The following is an 18,211-nucleotide window of genomic DNA, read 5'->3' on the forward strand; positions in this document are numbered from 1 at the left end:
TGTTTCCAGATCTTGGCTATTGTAGATAACACTGCTATGAACATAGGGGTGCATATTTTTTTGCTATACCATCTCAGGTTTCTCTAGATATATTCCTAGAACTGGAATCACTGGGTCATAAGGCAGTTTCATTTTTAATTCTTTGAGGAAACTCCATACTGCTTTCCACAGTGGCTGCATTCCCACTAACAGTGGGCATGAAGGTTCCTTTTTCATCACAGCCTTGCCAGCTTTTGTTGTTTGTTGAGCCATGAGAATTTTTAAAACATGCAATACTTGACTATTTAGTCAGAGGCACTGACCTCTGTTCTCTTACATTGTCGAATAAAAAAATGACAACAGCCAACACAACAATAGCCATCTGGTGTGAAGGAATAAATATTATATCTACTTTTTTTGTCAGATTAGCAAAACATATATCTTTTGGTATGCCGTAGAGTTTTGTAATTAGCTTATGTATACCATGAACTAATTGAAAAAGGTTGAAAATCGCTGATTCAGATTCTTGATGTTGCACTTTTGTAAAATCAAGAACATCCGACATTTACACTATCAGATACAATGTATCACAGACATCATGTGTGGTTCGATTTACAAAATCAAACTTAAAGGCTGAGAACTTTTAATACAAAGATGGTAGTATATTTATATATCAGAGGTGTTTCAAGATAAGTCTTTAGCACTTGGTGGGGGGAATCATTCAACCATTTGATTAAAATGATAAACTAGTCCCTGACTTACTAGATATTTTACTTTTCACCTTTTAAATATAAATCTTAACACCTGAGGGGAAAAAAAATCATTCAATTCATTTGATTACAATGACAAATTAGTCAATGATTAACTAAATATTTTACTTTCCAACTATGTTGCTCTTTAAAGACACAGAATTTTTCAATATTCTTAGATAGGAAGGATTGCATAGTGGTTCAGGGCCCACACTTTGAAATTGGAAGACAGATGGTCAAGGCTCTAACATTTAACTAATATTTAAGCTTTAGATCAGTTCCTCCACCTCTCTTAAGCATCAGATTCTTCATATTTAAAATGGGAATAATACATTTTCATCATGAGATTGTTAAGATTAAGCAATAGTCTAGCAACTGTCTAGCAGCCTCTAGCACATAGTAGGCATTGAAAAAGAGGGAGTTGCTAATCCAAAGACGACTCTAAAAGGTTGACCTCTCTTGTTATGAATTTTAGACTATTAACACCATCAAGAACTTGTCAATGTTTCATTTTTCTACATTTTTCAAAATGGCATGTTTTTCTGTGCATAGTGTGTCTTAAAGAAAAAATAATGTAATACTTGAAAGTAAGATTACTAGATGAGACTTAATTGCAGAATCAGTGTCGGCATTTCTTCCAAATTCCCATCAATCCTTCAGTTGTAAATAATACTACCTTTAGGGTATGTCAAAACCTCATTTTGCCCAGAGAACTTCAACCAAGGATTCCTGACTTATAAAGAGCTGAGAGCAGGTTTACAGAATCCAAAGCCCCACCCATCAGTGCCCCTGCAAAGCTGGCAGGCCACCAACAGCTACTCCGCAGGACAGCCTGAAAGATTCTGATAACCAGGGTGAGAGTCAAGGTCCCGTAAGCGGAGTGGGCCGGGGAGTGTCCGCCCTGGGTTCATTAATCCTGGGGGTGGCTCCCCTCCCTGTTCCACCGCTCTCCAGCCTTTCCCAGTACTCAGGTCGCACCTCCCTCCATAAAACCAGGCTCCAGATCCCTCCTCTCATCGCCCACCCAGCTCCTGACCCCTCTGCCCCGCCCTTACTTGGCTGTAATTCTGTTTGGCCTGGCGCAGCAAGGGCCAATCAGAAGGCAGCCCTCCTTCTGGGACGAGGGGCGGAGCTGATTGGCCGAAGCTAAAGTCACCCACTTCAGCCCGGGCTGCAGACGCGCGGTGGACGCTTTGGCCGGCTGAGGGTGAAGACACTAGAGCCGAGGTCGCGTATAACGATCTGCGACGCAAGCCTGACACCATGGCTGACAGCCGGGATCCAGCCAGCGACCAGATGAAGTTTTGGAAGGAGCAGCGGACCACGCAGGTACACCCTGCGCTCTCCGAAAGCCGAACACCCGCGAGTAACGGCCTTGGCGTCCCCCAGCGCGGTGACGTTCCTGGGCTGTACCCCTGATCACGGACTGGGCGGACTGGGCGTGGGGCTGCTTTTTTGTTCCAGATGGAGCTACATTCGCGGGGAGGAGGGATGAGGGCCCTGGGGCGGGGGGGGCGGGGGGCGGGAGAGCGGGCCTGCAGGGTTTGTCACGAGTGTTGGTGCAGGCTTGTAGGGCGCGGGTGGCTGGCTCGGAATTTTGCACTTTCGCCAGCTGGGACGGAGGTCACAGTCTGAGGGAGAAATGGAGGCGCGTGCAGAAAGAGGCAGAGAGGCTGCAGCTTCGAGAAAGGAAGTGAAGGGGGAAGTGAGAACAGGCTCTGTTTTGATCTTGCTTGAACAATAACTACACGTTTTCATATTTGCAGACTGCCATGGAATTAGGGACCGTGTTTTATTTTCTCGATGACCCCAACACCAGTCACGGTGACTGATACTTAGTATTTACAGCATTAAACTAATAAATAAAAGAATTTCACATCCGTTATTTTTATTTGCACTGGAAAACATCAACCCTAGCATCTTAGGGCTAGAAGCGACAATAGGGATTAATTAATACGTTTATTCACACACATTCTTTGAGTGCGTGTATGTACAAGGCACTGTGCTGGGAGGAGGCGTACAAAATCTAGTGAGGCCTGAACTAGGATGTCCTGAAGCTCAAAGTCTGGGACACAATACAGAAAGGTGATTGCTATCCATTGTGGTGGGGGCTCTTGTATAGGTGTCTGTAAAGTGTAAAGGGAGGGACTGACTTTGCCTGACAGGCTTCCCCAAAAAGGTGAAGTCTTAACAAGACCTTTGAAGATGTGTAGGGCTTGGGCCCAGTGGTGGTGGGTGAGGCGTTCTTGGCCTGAACCCAGAGCCTTCAAGAGCATCTTTGAGGAAGCTGGATTAGATAAGAGCACATCTGGCCTGAGTCGTCTTTTTATCAAATTGGCCCAGAGAGTCTGAGGGACTTGCTCAGGTCTGGGGGCAGCTGGTTAATGGCAGAGGACTAGAGTTCCGTTTTTCCTCATTTTGCCTAGTGTTCTTTTTCAAAACTGACATAGTATTCCTGAAATGAGTATTCATACTAAGGGCACATGGATTGATTTATAGTTAGTTCCCTGTTTGTGAGAGGGCTGCCATTCTCTTAGGGCCTGGAAAATCCCTCCCATCCTGTCCTTTATTGTATGCCAGTAGGCTAGTTCAGTTTTTCGTACTTTTTTAATCAGAGTGAACCAGAGAGACTTGGAGTCTTGTTTGTCAAGCACAGGCAACTCGGTTGTGGCGGAGTCAGAATCAGAAGTCACCTGTTGGCGGGCAGGACTTTTCCATACCCAGTGGTTGCTAAATCCAATTCACACAGAAGTTTTCATGAATATTTGGTGAACTGAGAAAAATGTGGACAATGTCATGCATTTTTCATAAAACAAAATGTGTTCCTTTTAAAGGACTCCCCTTCATCCTGAGGCTAGCTTGCCTCTTCGTTGTCTGGGCGAATCACGAGCTGTTGTTAAGTCCTGAAGACCCTGCCGGTGATGTACCCCTCATGGTTGCCCCTGTCAGAAACAGCTGGCCCACAAAGCACATACATAATTAGGGGACTAGTGGTTGAGATATTGCTGTTTCCTCTGCCCTTGGCATTGTCATGCACGGTGCACATTGTCCTGATTGTCAGTTCCACTAATGTCTTGTTATTCCTCACTTTCAGATGCTCTGAGTGAAAACAGCTGATTTTTTTTGAAGTGACTTCTGCCTCATACCCCGCGAAAGGAATTTTGCATATGTCACAAAGCCTGTATAATTTTTCAGTGCTTTATTATCAAACATTTCTAACATTCAGAAAAGTTGAAAGAATTCTGTGGTATATACCCATATGTCCACCATCTAGACTCTACAATGAGCATTTTGTTATATATCTTTTATTACATGTGTTCCCTCCATCCATTCCTTCATACATTCATTAACCCATTTTTTTTTCAGAGTAAGTTGTTTGTATCAGTAGACTTTACCCCTTAACACTAAGCATACAAATGAACAGAGCACGATGCTTATGTTTTTAAGGTAATGCTTAAACACAGTGAAATACACAAAAATTAAGTGGGCCGTTCTATGATATATACACCTGTGAATCCTACTCCCGATAGAAGGTGATCACCACCCTGGAAATCTCCCTCATGACCTTTCCCAGTCATTTCCTACAATCCTGCCCTAGGCAACCACTGTTGATTTTCTTTTTGAATCACTCACTGATTTGAATCATCACTTTTTTGTGTAATGCTTCTTTCATTCAACAACAATGTTTTAAGACTAAAAAGTCTGTTCAGATTCATTCATATTGTTGCATGCATCAGTTTTTGTTTTTTTTTTTTAATTGCTGAGTGCATTGTGTTGAATGATACACCACCATTTGTTTATGCTGTTGCTGGATACCTGGGCTATTTCTAGGGTTTGGCTATTATGAATAAAGTTCCTATGAAAACTCTTATACAAGTCTTTTGTGCACACATGCTTTCATTTCTCTTGGGAAATACTCAGGAGTAGAATTGCTGGGTCATAGGGTATGTGAATGTTTTATGAGAAACAGCTCAGTCTTTTTCCAAAGTGGTTATACCATTTTTCACTGCTGTCATCGGTGTATGAGAGTTCCAGGATGCTGTACATCCTGTCAGCTTTTGGTGCTGTCAGTCTTTTAGCTCTCCCGGTGGCTGTGAAGTGGCATCTTATTGCAGTTGTAACTCGAGTTGCTCTGATGGTCAGTGGTGCTGAGCATCTTTTTGTATGCTTATTGACTATAGGTATGTGTTCTTTGAAAGTATTAGTTGAAATATTTTGTTCTTTAAAAATTGGGTTTTCTGCCCTGGGTGGTGTGGCTCAGTGGATTGAGTGCTGGCCTGTGAACCAAAGGGTCGCCGGTTCGATTCCCAGTTAGGGTGCATGCCTGGGTTGCAGGCCAGGTCCTTAGCTGGGGGCATGGAAGGGGCAACCACACAATGATGTTTCTCTCCCTCCCTTCCCCTCTCTCTAGAAATAAATAAAGTATTTTTAAAAATTGGATTTCCTTTTTATTATTGATTCATAGCCCATATTTAAAGTTAAATCATGTGTGGGCTAAGTGCTGTAATGATAGATCTCAAAATGTAGAGTGGTGTGAACATACTAGAAACTTCTTTCTCTCACACATGATGAGCCAAAGTGGTCTGTGGTAGAAGAGGGGAGTGTAACCCTGCTGCCCACAGTTATTGAAGGCTTCAGGCTGAGGGAGGCCCCTGCTTTGTCAACACACGACTGTCGAGGTTGCGTGTGCATCGCTGTCCAGCCACAGAAGGTTGAGACCACGGGTGTGTATGGGAGGTCTAGGGGTCAGGCTGGAAGTGGTGTAGGTCACTTCTACTCACATTGTGTGGCTAAAAGTCTGTCACATGGCCTCACCTGACCATGAGGGAGGCTGGGAAATGTATTGTATCCTTGTGTCCAGGTAGCTGACCCTACTGCATTATCCAAAGCATACACTCTGTGTTTGGTGAAAATCTGTCCAGCCATTTGCGTGTGATGTGGCGAAAGGCAAAAAGACATCAACACTTTTTAAAGATTATTTCCTTTTTTATTTCTGACATTAAAATGTTCTTTCTGTTAGAACATTTTGACAGTAATGGTGAAAATGTTTTTAAAATCTCCCCTGCTTGGCAAATGCTTTTTTTTTTTTCTGTTTTGTTTTCTTTTAAAGATTTTTTATTTTTATTCATTTTTAGAGAGAGGGGAAGGGAGGGAGAAAGAGTGGGAGGGAAATATCAATGTGTGGTTGCTTCTCATGTGGCCCCCACTGGGGACTTGGCCTGCAACCCAGGCATGTGCCCTGACTGGGAATCGAACCCATGACCCTGTAGTCCACAGCTCATGCCCAATCCACTGAGCTACACCAGCCAGGGCAGCAAATGCTTTTATATAGGTGGGAAGCTCTGTATCAGTATTCCCTCCCTCGCTCCCCAAGTTGTTTTTACTTTTGCTGAGCTGTGCAAGCTCTCGGTTTGGACTGCTGTCAGATGGCACCACGTAGTGTCCTCCTCCTCCGAGACCCAGATGCCACGCTGGGTGTATTCTCCTCTGCAGTCAGAGTGCTGCCAGCGGGAAAGCAAGTTACTGGGCGTCTCTCCTTGTGGTCAGATTCTGTTGCTGACAAGTGAACTGGGAGTTTTGTAAACTTTAATGAGTGAACATTGAATCACAGAGGCTCATAGATATGACTCCAATTTTCTTGAAAATTTTTATTTCTTTTCAAAGTCCTTTCGGAGGAGGGAGGTAGGTTTTCCAGGTATTCCTAGTCACTTTGGATGAAACTTAAATGGAACTTTGTTGTTCACTGCTTAGAATGCCACTGGCTCTCCCATGGCAACACTTAGGCTTAATTAGTGGCCTCTGCTCCCTTAAAAATTGGATGATTATTTAAAACCTATCTTTTAAAACAGTTCCCTTTTTACCTGGGAGAGAGGTTGGGTTTTAGCTCCTTTCCTGCCAGTGAGTCATAAGAAGTGCCTGTGAGGGTCTGTGTATTTTTTCCAGTAACTCGATTACTGCATTGAAGTAACACTGCCAGGATTTGGGATGGCTGAAGCGGTAATCGATAATCTAATGCCCTGTGCACACGTGGTTTCATTTCTCCCGGGAACTACCTAGGAATGGAATTGCTGGGCCATGCTGTGTTGGGGGCCAGGGGCGGAGAGGCAGATAGACACGTTGTTGAGTAATGGAGTAAAAGTTTCTGAGCTTCTATTTCTGTTTGCAAATATTTAGACCACTTTATATTTTTTCCAGGTAGGGAAAAAGAGGCTTATTGCAAAAATATAAAAATAAGCAGATATTTATTTTTATTCTCTCTTCATTTTTTGTTCTTTTATTTTCTTTCCGAGTGTTGTGACTAATATAATTTCTGTTGCGAAGAGTAAAGGAATCTTTACATTTATGGATCAATTTTCCTTTATTTTTTGAAACTTTCTTTCTCTCCCTTGTTCCCTACTTTTTTTTTAAATTGAAGGACCTTCCAGCTCCCAGTGCTGCCGGACTATTATTTAATAAAGACAGTTTCAAGACAGAGAGAACTTCTTTCCTAACAGCCATTATTCTATGCATTTTCAATTTTGTTTTTCATAGGATTATTCTAAATATTTGTTAATTATTTGAAACCACTAACAACGTGTTGATCATTTCTTGTTGGCAACTCACCAAGAACAAAGGAAAAAAAATATCGGCAACTCTAGCGGTCCTCCCTTATTCTCGGGGGAGGTTTTAGGACCGACACTGGGAAGCACAGATATTACCAAACCCTATTTACACACACACACACACACACACACACACACTCTTTTTCTTTAATACGTACAGACCTGTGGTAAAGTTTAATTTATAAATTAGGCACAATAAGGCAATAAGAAACTAACAACAGTAACTAATAATAACAGAACAATTATAACTATGCTGAAATAAAAGTCATGTGGATGTAGGCTCTTTCAAAATCTTCGGAATTTTCCATTTGATATTTTCAGACTGCAGGTGGTTGCTGGTACCTGAAATTACAGGAGGTCAAACCGTGGATAAGGGGAGATGCCTGTATTTGCAAGGGGGCCCCCTTGGCTGGCTCTGGAACTTGGATTTTGGAAAGGTGCCTCCCCGACCAGCTGATAAGAATGGCTTGCTGTGCCTAAGCTGATGGTGCACACAATGCAGTTTATGCTGAGCATCTGCTTTGCTTCTGGGAGTCAGAAGTTGCCTTCGTGATCAGCCTCCAATGCAAATGTTGGGCGCTGGGTTTTCAGTGAGCTTCCTTGCTAGACACAGTGTCACAGATGTTGCCACAACTTGTTGCTGGGGGAATTAAGTGTGTCCTGTGTCACTCCACTGGGAGAGGACTCTTGGAAGCTCACCTTGGTTTCCTCTGGACTTCACCCCATGCATCCATTCTCCTTGCTGATTTTGCTTTGAATGAAAATGCTGTGATGTGTTACAGCCTGAGTATGCCTAGGTGCTGAGTTCCGTGTCCTCCTAGGGAATCACCGGCCTGGCAGTGGTCATGGAGACCCCTGATGCTGACTCTGTCGCTTTTTTAATGCTTTGTTCCAATCCAGATCTGAATAAGCTTCACACATTGCCTTGGTGGATATGTCTCTGAAGTCTCTAATTTTCTTACGGTGGTCACAGACAGTTTGTAGTGCTTTCATTTAGTCTAGTCAGTCAGTGAAGGGCCAGGCTTTAGGGGCCAGATTCAAATTGTGACTTCACCACTTGTGCAGGTGACTTCACCCCCCACCCCCTTTGGTTTCTCCATATTTAAAATGGGCTAAACATTTTTACCTTGAGGAATTGTGGGAATTCATCTCTGCATTGCAACATATGAGGGCTCCCCAGGCCCTAGAATGTGGACAGGACATGTCAACTACGTTGTTTTAAGAGGCAGGATAGTGTTATGGTTAAGAGTTAGGGTTTTTGAGCCTGCCTGCTTGGGTTCACATTCTGATTCTTCCCCATTCTAGGTGGGTGACCTTGAGCAAGTTGTATAGCCTCCCAGTGCTTCCGTTTCCTTTTCTGTATATTGGGAATAATAATAGTACGTGCTTCAGAGAGGCAGATTAAATGTGGTAACATGAGTGAAGAGCGTAGAACAATGCCTGCTTGGCAAGCTGTTATTAGTGATGTTTTTGGGTGTGAGTGTCTCCAACAAATAAAGCTTCTCATACACACATCCCATGCTCAAGATGCTCGAGATAAACAAGTCAGCGGAATGGGTGGAGATCAAAATATTATCTTTATTACTGGCAGAGGCCTGATTAGACAGTGTGGTGTAGAGTTTTGGCCAAGAAGGTTTTCTGGAGATAAGGCAGCCCTGGAGATCACCAGGCCTACCCTGCTCCCACCCCCCAGGGGAGCAAGAAGCTTGTGAGCCGCCTGGGCTTGCCACCTGGGCCCTGCTGGTTTCTATGGAGGAAAGGTCTGGGGTGGGGGTTGGGGGGTAGAAGGGGTGGTGCAGCCAGGGCAGCCCTGGGTCCTTTTCCCAAACTGCTGGGTCAGGCACACCTCTCCCCTTCCCAGGAGGCCTGGACGCTGCCAGTCCCTGCTCCCACCAAATTTGTTTTTGAGGGCCAGGATCGTCCTTGGTTTTCTGTACATGAGTGTGCACATTGTGGGTACTTGATGAATCTTTGCTGAATAAATGTAGACTGTTAGGCAGCAGTTTGCTGGAAAATATCAGGTATATTCTGTATTGATATCTGAGAATGTGAAGCCATCCCTAATATAATGATACAGTATAAACTAATATGATAATGCATGTCAACTGTAATTAAAAATGATTTGGAAATTGCCTATGTTATCATTGATGAAATATGGTAGTTTACATTTGTTTAAGGGCCTGTACTGAACAGGGGCTCACTCTTGAAGCATTTTCCTTCTGAGTTGTAATTATTTCTTTGAAGAGAGTGGAGGAGTCTTATTAGGGACTTCGCCCTTAAAAATGATTATATATATATATATATATATGTATTTTTTGTTTCTTTGTTTTATATAAAGTCATTTAAAGCTGAAGACGTGGTGTAGATCTTCAAATAAAATTTCAATTGTCTCTAAATTTACATAGGCAAGTGAAAACTAAGCATGCTTTAGGGAGTTTTTAGGAAGTAATTTAAAAAGTTATTAGGAGTGGACACTTTTAGTGATATACTCTATTCATTAAAAATATCTTTAGGAATTTTATGTTTATTATGTGAGAATGGATCATATTGCCTTCATTAAGTCAATATAAAAATATAACTAATTTGAAAAACTTTTGATACTTAGCCCTGGCTGGTGTGGCTCAGTGGATTGAGTGTTGGCCTGTGAACCAAAGGGTGGCTGGTTTGACTCCCAGTCAGGGCACATGCCTGGGTTGTGGGCTGGGTCTCCAGGGGGTCGTGTGTGAGAGGCAACCACACACTGATGTTTCTCTCCCTCTCTTTCTCCCTTCCTTCCCCGTCTCTAAAAATAAAATAAATACCGCTTCTCGGCCTTTTGGCTAAGATCAAGTGTAGTATCTGTTCTTATCAGTTTAAAAATAAAATAAATAAAATCTTTAAAAAAGAAATCTTTTGCTATTTAGATATAGAAAAGGACTTTCTGACTTAAAAATAATTTTAGAGAAGAAAATAGAAATCTAAAAAAATGAAAATACATAATTATAACACCTAAATGTAATAATAGTTTTATTGTTATTAAAGTTTTTCTGTGGGTAAAAATTTTAATGGTGGTATAATATTTCATCTTATGGTTGTACCATCAGTAATTAATTGTTTCCTTATTTTTGAACATTTAAGCTCTTTCTAAGCTTTTGCTACTCTAAATAACATAATACTTAACATTCTCAATTGAATATAAGCTCCACGAGAGCAGGAATTTTGATGTTTGCTGCTTTAGTCCCCAGCACCTAACGCATAGTAGGTACTCAGCAAATATTTTTTGAATGCTGTTGAGTGATTTTAATTTAAATCTTAAGGCATCTTTTCTTCCTGACTCTAAGTCTTCCTAGAGAGTGGAAAAGGGAAGCTAAGGAGGTAATTAGGTTGCCTGTTTTGTAGTATTTTGGAGATGTAGTTGGAATACAGCTTCCTTTGAGGCAAGCAGATACATTAAATAACTGCTTTTGACTCCTTTTGCCTTGTGTTCTGTTTGGAAGAACCCTTAACCCCAGAGTGTGCATTTTCATTTCCCCATAACATGGGCACTACTGAGATCAGAGGGCATTATGAGGCAACACCTCTGTGCACACTGGAATATTGTTATCTTCTAGAAGCTTCTCTAAAGCCTTGCAGCTTTTTCAGAAATGATTTATAAAAATTTGCTTTCCATAGTCCATTTCCCAGTCCCACCCCTCATTTTATTTAGCAAAGGTTCATTGCATTAACTCTTCATCCCAACCAATATAAAATTCTCTCTTACCCTTAGTTCAGTACGTGTTATCTGAGGTCGCCCGGAACATCTGTTGAAGTTGGGGATCGTCCCTTTCTGGTCTCTGCCACTGGCCTCCCTTCTGTGTTGCTGACTCTGCTGAAGCTTTTCCTGCCCCATGTATTTTGAAGGCAAATTACGTATATATTAGCTTGTGTAAGGAAAGCTGCTAAAAATGAGGACAATTGACCTAGTAGAGCAGGGAATTGGAAGAGATATTGAATGCTCTATTTATAACTCACAAGTGCACATTTCACTCCTTAACAGGGCGGGTGTTAGGGAGGCGGTTCCTGCGTTGGTGGGAGGGGCCCCGTGGGGGCCAGATTCCAGCACTCCCACGCTAAGGTTCTGTGATTCAGTGGCATCAGGCAACAGCATCTCATTTTTTAGTTGACCAATAGATTGATTTATTAATTCATTGAAGTACTCTGCAACTGCCTCCTTTGGACGTGGTTTTTATTATTGACCTTATCATCTTGACCTGGTCACAAGGAGGGGACATGTGATGTGGTCTCATCTGTTAGTGGCAGCCCCTATCCAGCATTGGGGATGCAGGGATGTAAATGACACTCCGCAGATCATGCAGAAGTGGTAGGTCGGTGGTTTTTACTCCCGGCTTCGTCTAGGAGTCACCTAGGAAGTTAAAAAGTCCTTCTTCCCAGGTGTCACCCAGACTAATGACGTCACTAAACAGGGTGCTGATCCAGGCAACACTGTGCTTTAAAAAGTGCCCCGGTGATTCCAGTGACAGCCAAGGTTGAAAAGTTAAGGTTTAGGTTTAAACTAAAGGGGAAGTTGTATAATTTAACTCCTTTTTGTGATTCATTTTCTACTTTAAATTTTACATGAAAGTATACAGTGTTGATGTGTGACATACACACGTGGATTTTCAGAAGAGAGTGGTGTGATTGGTGGTAACCGTTGCCCCTTACACTGTGTACAGTTTGGAAGGGTTTGCTGCCGGGTGGGTGAGGGGTAGGTTGAGAGAGTCTGGATGGATCCTACGCATCTGTCATGGTCTCTAAGAAATAAAACCTAAAAGGCTTTGCTTCTGTTATCAGGTCAGCGTCTCATAGCCAGTGCAGTGGTAGCACGTATGTGCTTGAGTGTGTGGCCTGCATTTTGCATACATTTAGTCTTTTAATCCATGTATTCACTCTGGGTGGTAGTCATTTTTTTTGTCCACTCTGCAGATGAAAACTGGCAACTCAGAAATAATAAGTAACTTGCTGGTAGCTGTACATGTGGCGATTGGCAGTGCTGGAAGTGGGACCCAGGCCAGAGCTCAGAGTTCGGTGAGGCCAGTGCTCAGGGTTTCTCCGTGGAGCCAGGTTGACCTCTTCCAACTTCAATGCGAGCAGAACGCTTAGTGGTTAAGGTTTAATTAGTGTGTGAGAGAGCCTTCTTCAGATCTCTTCTTGAGTGCATTTTCCCAAAGAGCTCACAGTACTTTTATAGTTGTTTTTAAGAGGCAGGTACTACCTTTATTTTAATATTCAGGACAGCTGTGCGCTGAGAGTAAATGTTGTCATATACTCCACTGCAGGCTGTGGAAATTGCGAGCAGAATGCTTTCTTCGGGGAGGTGAACGTGGGGCTGTTGACTTTCATCAGTAGACGCGTGTGAGCTGTCCTCCAGGACAGGTGTGGCTCACCCACTCATCTCCCCTGACGTCCCAGCACGGGGGAAGGCCCCGGGGAGCTCGCTGTCCTGTCCGGCCTCAAAATCAGAGTGTGTGACAATGAACGAAGATGAAGCTGCGAGTCGCCCAGGATCACAGCGGGCTGAAAACACACTGCTCCCTCCCTAGAGGAGGGTCGGCCGAGGGGCTTCTGATGTACCTGAAACGGAAGAATCGAGTGGATTAGAACCAATGCTTTATTACAGTAAAATAACCTATCCTATTTCAGAGACATTTGACATCTTTAGAAAATGAACACTATTATCCACCTTACCAATAATGGTTTATATTCAGTGACAATAAAAGCCATGGACGTTTTCTGTTTGGGGAATTGAAAAGAAATATTGTACAGAGCCGCTATGCGTTGCTTGAGAGGAATGAGCAGGATGGACCCACTTTCACACCTGTTGTTGGAATAAAATGTTTGTAAGTTATGAGTAGAGCACTAACTAATATTGTAGCTTCTCCAGAGACCATCCTCTCGCTGTTAGTTTGGACATTCCACGCTGAGTGCATATGATCCCTTTTTGGGGGTCCCTGTCTGGGGTGTGGAGTCCAATGTCTGTATCTAGAGCAGGAGCTGAGCTGGTTGGCAGGTTGCTTATCTTTACACTCTTCAGAGCAGATTTCCTAGCAGATTGGTGTTGAGGTTTATCAAGGACTTCCGAGACCCGACTATAAATTTAGGACAGTGGCATATCTTTTAATACTTTGGACACAAAAAATTGAAGCAGATTTTAAGTAGAAAGTCTGAAAATTGCAAAATGCTGTGTAAATTATGACAGTGTAAATTCACATGGTTTTTCGTTGCTGTTCTGTTTGTGGTTTTGTACTGACCCTCCTGCTCTCTTTTTCTCACATGTTCACATAGAAACCTGATGTCCTCACCACTGGGGCCGGTCATCCCATAGGAGACAAACTGAATATCATGACGCTGGGGCCCCGGGGGCCCCTTCTGGTTCAGGATGTGGTTTTCACTGATGAAATGGCTCACTTCGACCGGGAGAGAATTCCTGAGAGAGTCGTGCATGCTAAAGGGGCAGGTGAGAGCTGTGCCCGTTTGTTGTAAAAGGATCGTTTCATAAGACCTGGGTTAGAAATTAGTTTCCAGAGGTTTGGAGCTCCTTTAATAGAAGTGCCAAATCTCCATTCCTGGGAGAAAGGAAAAACAAATGTCCATCAAGATTAGTAATTAAATGCTGCTTATTTACCTGGAGTGAACATTATGTATAAAATACTTTATCTTACTGAAAAGAAAAGTAATCTTCCTTTTCTTTCATTATACAGTTTAGTGAGGGAATGAAAATATGGATATACAGACACTAACCTGCTATAACTATAACTAGATTTTGGTGGTGCACTAACTGAATAAAGAATGGGATGAGCTGTGCAAAATTGAGGATAGTTGTGTTAGGGTGGTGGGTTTGTGGTTATTTTGTGGGGAGGTCCAAAACTTCTATAAAGCTTTTATCTTGCATATATTACAGAAACAAAAGATGGAGGTGGTGTTTAAAAGAAAGCCAAAACTCAATAGGAAAAAGAAAATTTGATAGAAAGGAAGAAAACATTTTTCTCTTAGCTGCTTACTTGGACTCCCAATTAGGATTTCCTAATTTCTTTACTTCCCCTTCGACCTTCCCAGGTTATCTTAGCACGCCTTTTCCACGGTGGCTTTGATATGTCGTTCAGTTTGTTGTTTAGCTCTGCAGTGACCTTCCTAAGTGTCGATTCTTTCTTTCCCTGAATTTTCTTTTCTCCCTGTTCTTTCCCTCCCAAGTCCTACCTGGACTTCAAGGCTGTCTCAGGCCCTGTGTCCTTGGGGCAACCTTGACTAGTCATTGCCAGCCCCACTCCTCCTCCTCTTGACTCCAGCTGTGCAGCACCAAATTTAGCACTGAACAATAACAGTCCTTTGCATGCTACTCTCATCATTTTGTGTTTGGATGTCTCCCCTTCCCCATCGTATTGGGGGCCCCTAGAAGGCCAGTGCTAAACTGTCGGTTTCTCTTGTCACCTAGATGCCTACTGAGGGTCTGATAGTCTGAGTGATGGTCTCATGATGAGGATGTCTCTGTCTTTCTCGTTAGGGGCTTTTGGCTACTTTGAGGTCACCCATGACATTACCAAATACTGCAAGGCAAAGGTGTTTGAGCATGTTGGAAAGAGGACTCCGATTGCAGTTCGATTCTCCACGGTTGGTAAGTTGGTTTTTTGCTTGAGTGCTATTCCTGTACCTTATTTGGGTTCATTTACAACTTAATTTCAAGAAACCTTTATTAGAAGATAGAAAACAAGCCCTTCTCCAAATTGTAGCTGGATTTTACAGTAGAAAACATATTTTGAAACTTCCTTCATGTAGGAAGTTACTTACAATTCTGTTTTTTGAGGTCTTACGGAAGCACACTGATGCAGAAGCCATTTGGCCCAAACGGAATCGTGGAGCTGGTGCTCTTACTCACTAACCGTGATCACAGCTGCCCTTTATTGAGTGTGAACTCCATGCCATCCAGGCTTACAGACGTATCTTATGTGTAGATTTATGTTACAAAGTGGGATTATTCCTATTTCAAAGAGGTTAAGTGACTTTTCTCATGTAACAGAGCTAGTAAGAATTAGATCTATTAGATCTAATGTCATGCTACATCTTAACACACTATAGTGTTGTGATTCTATTTCTGTTTTGGTCTCTGTTCATTTTAAAAATACTTGGGAGTTTATCTTTATAAGTGAAGTTAAGAATAAGAACCTATATTTTAACTCATTTTCTTAATACCAACTTCATACTTTTGATAACTCTTTTAATCTTCACAATGATTCTCTTCCCTTATTTTAATTTAAATTTTAATTTCCTGTTTGATCAAAGCTTCCTCATTATGTCAAACTGATCGTCTTTTCAGCTGTTACTCCATACACAGGCATGCCTCAGGATACTGTGGTTCCAGTCCCAGACTGCCATGATAAAGCAGTTATTGCAATAAGGCCAGTCATCATCTTTCTGCTGGTGCCTTGCATTCAACACGAAACATCTGTGATATAAAGTGCAATTAAGTGAACCACAATAAACTGAGATATGCCTGTATTCTCTTATTACTCTCAATTAATTCTTTTGTTTACTTTGTAGACCAACTTAGCAGGTGGGTGGTAGAAATAATAACCTAGGCACTTAAACACCTAATTTACTTCTAGGGAACGGGTTAGAAAGGCTAGATACCAATGTTTCTTTGTGACTTTAGGCTTCCTGGATGCAAAGTGCTCTGCTCACATTTCCTTTGTTCCATTTGAATCTTCTAGCTGGAGAATCGGGCTCAGCCGACACAGTTCGTGACCCTCGTGGGTTTGCAGTGAAATTTTACACAGAGGATGGTAATTGGGATCTTGTGGGGAATAACACCCCCATTTTCTTCATCAGGGATGCCATATTGGTAGGTGATAAAGAATTTTGCCCTCTACAAATGTGTGCTGATTTACATTGATTTTAAATATTCCATATAGACTGGCATTTGAGGGGAAGTCCTGGGAAAGGCGGAAAGAAAAGAATTTGGGTCTGCTGGATTACCTTTTAAAACACATTTTTCTGTATTTAATATTGCTTTATACGATCAAACTACTACAGTTACCATGAGTCTCAGATTTGGCATTTTAAGATTCACTGACTTAGTGGGAGCAGTCCAGTTTTCCTTGCAAAATGTGGCAGATTAGTAAAAATACTCCCTTTGCCCTAGAAACAAGTAGAGAGTACATTTCACTGTAGGGTTTGGCAGTTTAACATTCCTTGTTAATGTTCAGAATTATAACCCATAAACCAAGGAATAGTCATTGTATAAGACACCATCATTCTTGTAAACTTGTTTTTTTCCCCTCTTATTTTCCATTTAGTTTCCATCCTTCGTTCACAGCCAGAAGAGAAACCCTCAAACACACCTGAAGGACCCAGATATGGTCTGGGACTTCTGGAGCCTCCGTCCCGAGTCTCTGCATCAGGTGGGGACATGTCTTTCTCCTTAAGTTATCACCGGGGATGGAACTGTGGTTATGACTCATTAAGCGTTTCTCCAGTTTTGACTGTTTTATTGGAATTGGTTTCTGACTTTCTTTTTGGGCACTGCCTCAGATTTCTTGGTCTTGAAGAATTTTATAATGACCAATGTTATTAATCTTCCTCCAGTGATGGACCTTAAGTGATGCTAGAAACATTATCAATTGATATTTAGCAATATTCAGGGTTGAAGTCTATAGGTGAAGTATTAGGGAAATGAGGGGAAAGTAATACTAAACAAATTTACTATTAAAATACATTTTGAATAACAAAGTTAGGCTAGTTTTCAGATTGGTTTTAGTTTTTATTTATAAATTTTGAGCCATGAGGCTAATGATCTATCTATCATTCTGCTTCAAAGCGATTTGTAGATTCAGTGCAATCCCTATTAAAGTACCAATGACATATTTCACAGATACAGAACAAACATTTCAGAAATTTATATGGAACCATAAACGACCCCAAATAGCTGCAGCAATTTTGAGAAAAAAGAAAAAAGTAGGAGGGATCACAATACCTGATATCAAACTGTATTGCAAGGCCACTGTAATCAAAATAGCCTGGTACTGGCATAAGAACAGATACGTAGACCAGTGGAACAGAACAGAGAGCCCAGAAATAAACCCAAGTCTCTATGGTCAATTAATATTTGACAAAGGGAGAAGAAGCATAAAAATAGCCTCTTCAACAAATGGTGTTGGGAGATCTGGACAGCAACATGCAAAAAAATGAAACTCAATCACCAACTTACACTATACACAAAAATAAATTTGAGGTGGATAAAAGACTTAAATATAAGTTGCGACAACATAAAAGTCCTAGAGAAAAACATCAGCAGGAAAATCTCAGACATTCCATGAAGCAGCATGTCTTAGGGGACATAGCTTCACTGATATGTCCCCTAAAGCAAGGGACACGAAGGAAAGAATAAATAAATGGGACCTCATCAAATTAAAAAGCTTCTGCATGGCTAAAGAAAACTGTATTAAAGTGAAAAGAGAACCAACTATATGGGAAAAATATTTGCCAATGATGTCTTGGGCAAGGGTTTCATCTCTAAAATATATAAAGAACTCATAGGACTCCACTCTGGGAAGACAAAAAACCCAATTAAAAATGGGCAAAAGACTTGAACAGACACTTCTCCAAGGAGAACATACAGAGGGCCCATAGACATATGAAAAGATGCTCAGCATCACTAGCCATCAGAGAGATGCAAATTAAAACCACAATGAGATACTGCTTCACATAGGTCAGAATGGTTATCATAACCAAATCAATAAACAAGTATTAGAGAGGATGTGGAGGAAAGGGAACCCTAGTACACTGCTGGTAGGAATGCAGACTGGTAGAGTCACTGTGGAAAACAGAATGGAATTTCCTTTGAAAACTAAAAGTGGAACTGCCTTTTGACCC

The 18,211-nt window shown here is 41.8% G+C and overlaps 1 protein-coding gene and 1 pseudogene across 1 annotated transcript in view; both read left to right on the forward strand.

The window, feature by feature from the left end:
* Positions 1-1,882: 1,882 nt before the first annotated feature.
* Positions 1,883-18,211, forward strand: part of CAT (catalase) — a 36,876-nt gene continuing 20,547 nt past the window's right edge. The window contains exons 1-5 of the mRNA XM_045825204.1: positions 1,883-2,057; positions 13,631-13,802; positions 14,847-14,957; positions 16,051-16,181; positions 16,636-16,740. Of these exons, the coding sequence (XP_045681160.1) occupies positions 1,992-2,057; positions 13,631-13,802; positions 14,847-14,957; positions 16,051-16,181; positions 16,636-16,740 (585 nt within the window). The 5' untranslated portion in view covers positions 1,883-1,991. The remainder of the gene's footprint in view (positions 2,058-13,630; positions 13,803-14,846; positions 14,958-16,050; positions 16,182-16,635; positions 16,741-18,211) is intronic.
* LOC123810237 lies at positions 10,130-10,223 on the forward strand (annotated as a pseudogene).

This window comes from Phyllostomus hastatus, unplaced genomic scaffold (assembly GCF_019186645.2).
Source record: "Phyllostomus hastatus isolate PE091 unplaced genomic scaffold, TTU_PhHast_1.1 phas_scaffold_585, whole genome shotgun sequence".
In the NCBI taxonomy this organism is placed as follows: domain Eukaryota; kingdom Metazoa; phylum Chordata; class Mammalia; order Chiroptera; family Phyllostomidae; genus Phyllostomus; species Phyllostomus hastatus.